Raw genomic sequence first — 4,673 nt, forward strand, 5'->3', positions numbered from 1 at the left:
CATGGTAGCCCACCACACACACACACACACACACACACACACACACACACACACACACACACACACACACACACACCACACACACACACACACTGACCATGGATCACATTTAGACAGCAGTTACACACACACACACACACACACTGACCATAGATAACATTTAGACAGCAGTTACACCACACACACACACACACACACACACACACACTGACCATGGATCACATTTAGACAAGCAGTTACACACCACCACACCGACCATGGATCACATTTAGACAGCAGTTAACACACACTGACCATAGATCACATTTAGACAGCAGTTAACACACACACACACACACACACACACACACACACACACACACACACACACAACACACACACTGACCATGGATCACATTTAGACAGCAGTTACACACACACCACACACACACACACACACACACACACACACTGACCATAATCACATTTAGACAGCAGTTACACACACCACACACACACACACACACACACTGACCATAGATCCATTTAGACAGTAGACAGCAGTACCACACACACACAACACACACACACACACCCACACACACCACCACACACACACTGACCATAGATCACATTTAGACAGTAGACAGCAGTTACACACACACACACACACACACACACACACACACACCACAACACACACACACACACACACACTGACCATAGATCACATTTAGACAGCAGTTAACACACACACACACTGACCATAGATCACATTTAGACAGCAGTTACACACACACACACACACACCACACACACACCACACACACACACACACACACACACTGACCATGGATCACATTTAGACAGCAGTTAACACACACTGACCATAGATCACATTTAGACAGCAGTTAACACACACACACACACCACACACACACACACACACACCACACACACACACACACACACACACACACACACACAACATGACCATGGATCACATTTAGACAGCAGTTACACCCACACACTGACCATAGATCACATTTAGACAGCAGTACACACACACACACACACACACACCACACCCACACACACACACACACACACACTGACCATAGATCACATTAGGACACAGCAGTTACACACACACACACCACACCACACACACACTGACCATAGACACATTAGACAGTAGACAGCAGTTACACACACCACACACACACACACACACTGACCATAGATCACATTTAGACAGTAGACAGCAGTTACACACACACACCACACACACACACACACACACACACACACCACACACACTGACCACTAGATCACCATTAGACAGCATTAACACACACACACACTGACCATATGATCACATTTAGACAGCATTAACAACCACACACAAACACTGACCCCATAGAATCACATTTAGACAGCAGTTACACACACACACCACACACACACCACACACACACACTGACCATAGATCACATTTAGACAGCAGTTAACACACAACACACAACTGACCATAGATCACATTTAGACAGCAGTACACACACACACACACACACACCACACACTGACCATAGATCACATTTAGACAGCAGTTAACACACACACACACTGACCATAGATCACATTTAGACAGCAGTTAACACACACACAACACTGACCATAGATCACATTTAGACAGCAGTTAACACAGCATGACTGAGCTATCGATCTAGATACAAGCTCTAAACATACACTGATATCAATATGTGTGCTTGTTTGTCCTGAGTGTGTCTCAGGGGAATCTAGATAATGTTGATCGAGTCATACTCTTATTGTGTCCTCTGACTCACCCTGTGTCCTGCTACTCACCCCTGTTGTCCGCTGACTTCACCCCTGTTTCCTGCTGACTCACCCCTGTGTCCTGCTGACTCACCCCTGGCTGCTCTCTGCTGACTCACCCCTGTGTCCTGCTGACTCAGCCCCTGTGTTCCTGCGGGGGGGGTCTCTCTCTCTCTCTCTCTCTCTCATATATTATTACAGTCTGTGCAGAATCAGAGAGCAACTTTATAACTAGTAATAAACACATTTGTCATGGGAAGGCTTCTTAGGAAATATAGCGTACCCAGGCCGGTTTGAGACAGGATAGTTTGTGCGTGTGTTATCACCTGGGTCAAATGGCTGAAGATAAGCAGTATACTTCCTGTAAAGGGAGAGATGCGACTCTAAATTCAAATGTTTTCATGTCAGTTGATCAAGTTAGAAACAGAAGTTCTGCTATGATGTGCTGGCTGGCCCATTAATGTAAGATATGATATTAGATTTGTTGACCTCTAGTCTAACTCTCGCTGTCTTCATGTCACAGCCTAGTTCTTCTTTAGTTATTGGTTGTTTCCTACGTTGTGATTGATGTCAATAACCTCTTCCTGTATGCCCCCCTTCTATCTCTCTCTCAGCCTGCTAACATCCTATTGGATGAGCATGGTCATGTGCGTATCTCAGACCTGGGTCTGGCCTGTGACTTCTCAAAGAAGAAACCTCACGCCAGCGTGTAAGTACACAGCCTGACCATGGGTGTGTGGTATTACTGCAGTGTGTCTGATACTAACGGTCCCCTGGTGTGTGACAGTGGTACCCATGGATACATGGCCCCAGAGGTGCTTCAGAAGGGGACGGCGTACGACAGCAGTGCTGACTGGTTCTCCCTGGGCTGCATGCTCTTCAAACTGCTCAGAGGGTAAGACCACACACCTCTATCCCTCTTGTCTCCCGCCGCTTTTTATCCTTCATCACTCCTACATGCCCTCTATCATTCTTTCTCTCATTCCATCTCTCCACCCACTACCATGTTACTCAATCGCTTTCTTAATCCCTCAGTCAATTCAATAGACTTTATTGACATGGCAAGTTCATTATTACTGACATTGTCAAAGTATACATATCGAAAAATAAAATAAAAATATATATTTATATATAAATAAATGGTGGGACCAACAGCAATAATAATAGTAGTAGTGGACATGGGATTACCATTAACAACAACTACTAATCCCTCAGTCTCTCTCTCTGTTTGTCAGTCTGCTGCATCCCCTCATATCACTCTCTAATTTCACTCCCTTAATCTCTCTCCTCCTGTGATCCCTCCATCCAGCCTTGATTCTCTGTTTCTCCATCTCTGTCTGTCTCTCTCTGTCTATCTCTCTCTGTCTGTCTCTCTCTCTCCGTCTCTCTCTCTGTGTGTCTCTCTCTCTGTGTGTGTCTCTCTCTCTGTGTGTGTCTCTCTCTCTGTGTGTGTCTCTCTCTCTGTGTGTGTCTCTCTCTCTTCTTTGTGGTCTCTCTGTCGTCTCTGATTGTGTCTTCTCTCTCTCTGTGTGTGTCTCTCTCTCTGCTGTGTTCTCTCTCTCTGTGGTGCTCTCTCTCTGTGTTGTGTCTCTCTCTCTCTGTGTCTCTCTCTCTGTGTGTCTCTCTCTCGGTGTGTTCTCCTGCTGTGTGTCTCTCTCTCTGTGTGTGTCTCTCTCTCTGTGTCTCTCTCTCTCTGTGTCTTCTCTCTCTCTCTCTGTGTGTGTCTCTCTCTCTCTTCTCTGTGTCTCTCTCGTCTCTCTCTCTCCTCTCTCTGTGTCTCTGTGTCTCCTCTCTCTCTCTGTGTCTCTCTCTCTCTCGTGCTCTCTCTCAATTTCAATTTCAATTAAATTTGCTTTTTGGCATGACTAACAATGTACATATTGCCAAAGCTTATTTTTGGATTTACAATATAAAATAAAATGAGAATCAAAATTGTCAACGGGACAACAGTAACAACATAACCAAAGTGTCAAAATAACCATAATTTCACACATAACAAAAGCATACAGTAGGGACATGTGCCAGGTTATTGTCTGTCAGACACTTCCCTCAACTGTTGCAGCAGCAATGTTGTGTGCTGACCCCACGCTATTCGTCCTCCCCACAGGGGGTAGCCTACTCTCATTAGAGAGTCTTTGAACCGAGGTCTTTGAATAAGGTTTCTCAATTTGGGGAAATGACACTCTCTAATTGTTTTATATTTTTGACAATTTTGTCAGGAAATGCAGCTCCGTCTCATGTTCTGCTATTGGCAGTGGTTGCACAGCCTTTCCTTACAGGGAGCCAGGTTTTCCTTGTCTACCCTTTCAATGGCAAGGCTGTGCTCACTGAGCCTGTACTTTTCAAGGTTTTTCTAAGGTTTTGATCAACCATGGTCAATATTTAGCCACAGTGTACTGTCGATTTAGGGCCAGATAGCACTGCATTTTGCTTTGTGTTTGTGCTTGTGTTTCCAATAAGCATAATAGTTTTGTTTGACTGTGTTGTAATTTGGTTTATCCTGATTGATTGGATGTTCTGGTCTGAGCTTCAGTGTGTTAGTAGAACAGGTTTGTGAACAGCCCGGACCAGCTGGATGAGGGGACTCTTTTCTTGCTCAGCTCTTGGCATTGCAGGGCTTGGTAGTGATATGAGAGGGTCACTGTATTTAGATGTTTCCAAAACTTAATTGCTCTTTTTGAGTTTTTATTATTAGGGATATTGCCTAATTCTGCCCTGCATGCATTGTTTGTAGTTTTCCTTGGACATGTAGGAGAATCTTACAGAACTCTGCATGCAGGGTTTCAATGGGGTGTTTTCCATTTGATTAAATCTTGTTTTGCAAGTGGACCCACACTCGCCATAAGTGCATCTTCTCT

At 44.6% G+C, this 4,673-nt stretch overlaps 1 protein-coding gene across 1 annotated transcript in view; it reads left to right on the plus strand.

Annotated features, from left to right (window-relative positions):
• The window catches only part of LOC112070845 (G protein-coupled receptor kinase 3-like), a 103,934-nt gene that overhangs the window by 80,502 nt on the left and 18,759 nt on the right, over positions 1 to 4,673 (plus strand). Inside the window, 2 exon segments of the mRNA XM_070439151.1 lie at positions 2,355 to 2,524; positions 2,603 to 2,710. Of these exon segments, the coding sequence (XP_070295252.1) occupies positions 2,355 to 2,524; positions 2,603 to 2,710 (278 nt within the window).

The sequence above is a fragment of the Salvelinus sp. IW2-2015 genome, unplaced genomic scaffold (assembly GCF_002910315.2).
Source record: "Salvelinus sp. IW2-2015 unplaced genomic scaffold, ASM291031v2 Un_scaffold1439, whole genome shotgun sequence".
Lineage (NCBI taxonomy): Eukaryota > Metazoa > Chordata > Actinopteri > Salmoniformes > Salmonidae > Salvelinus > Salvelinus sp. IW2-2015.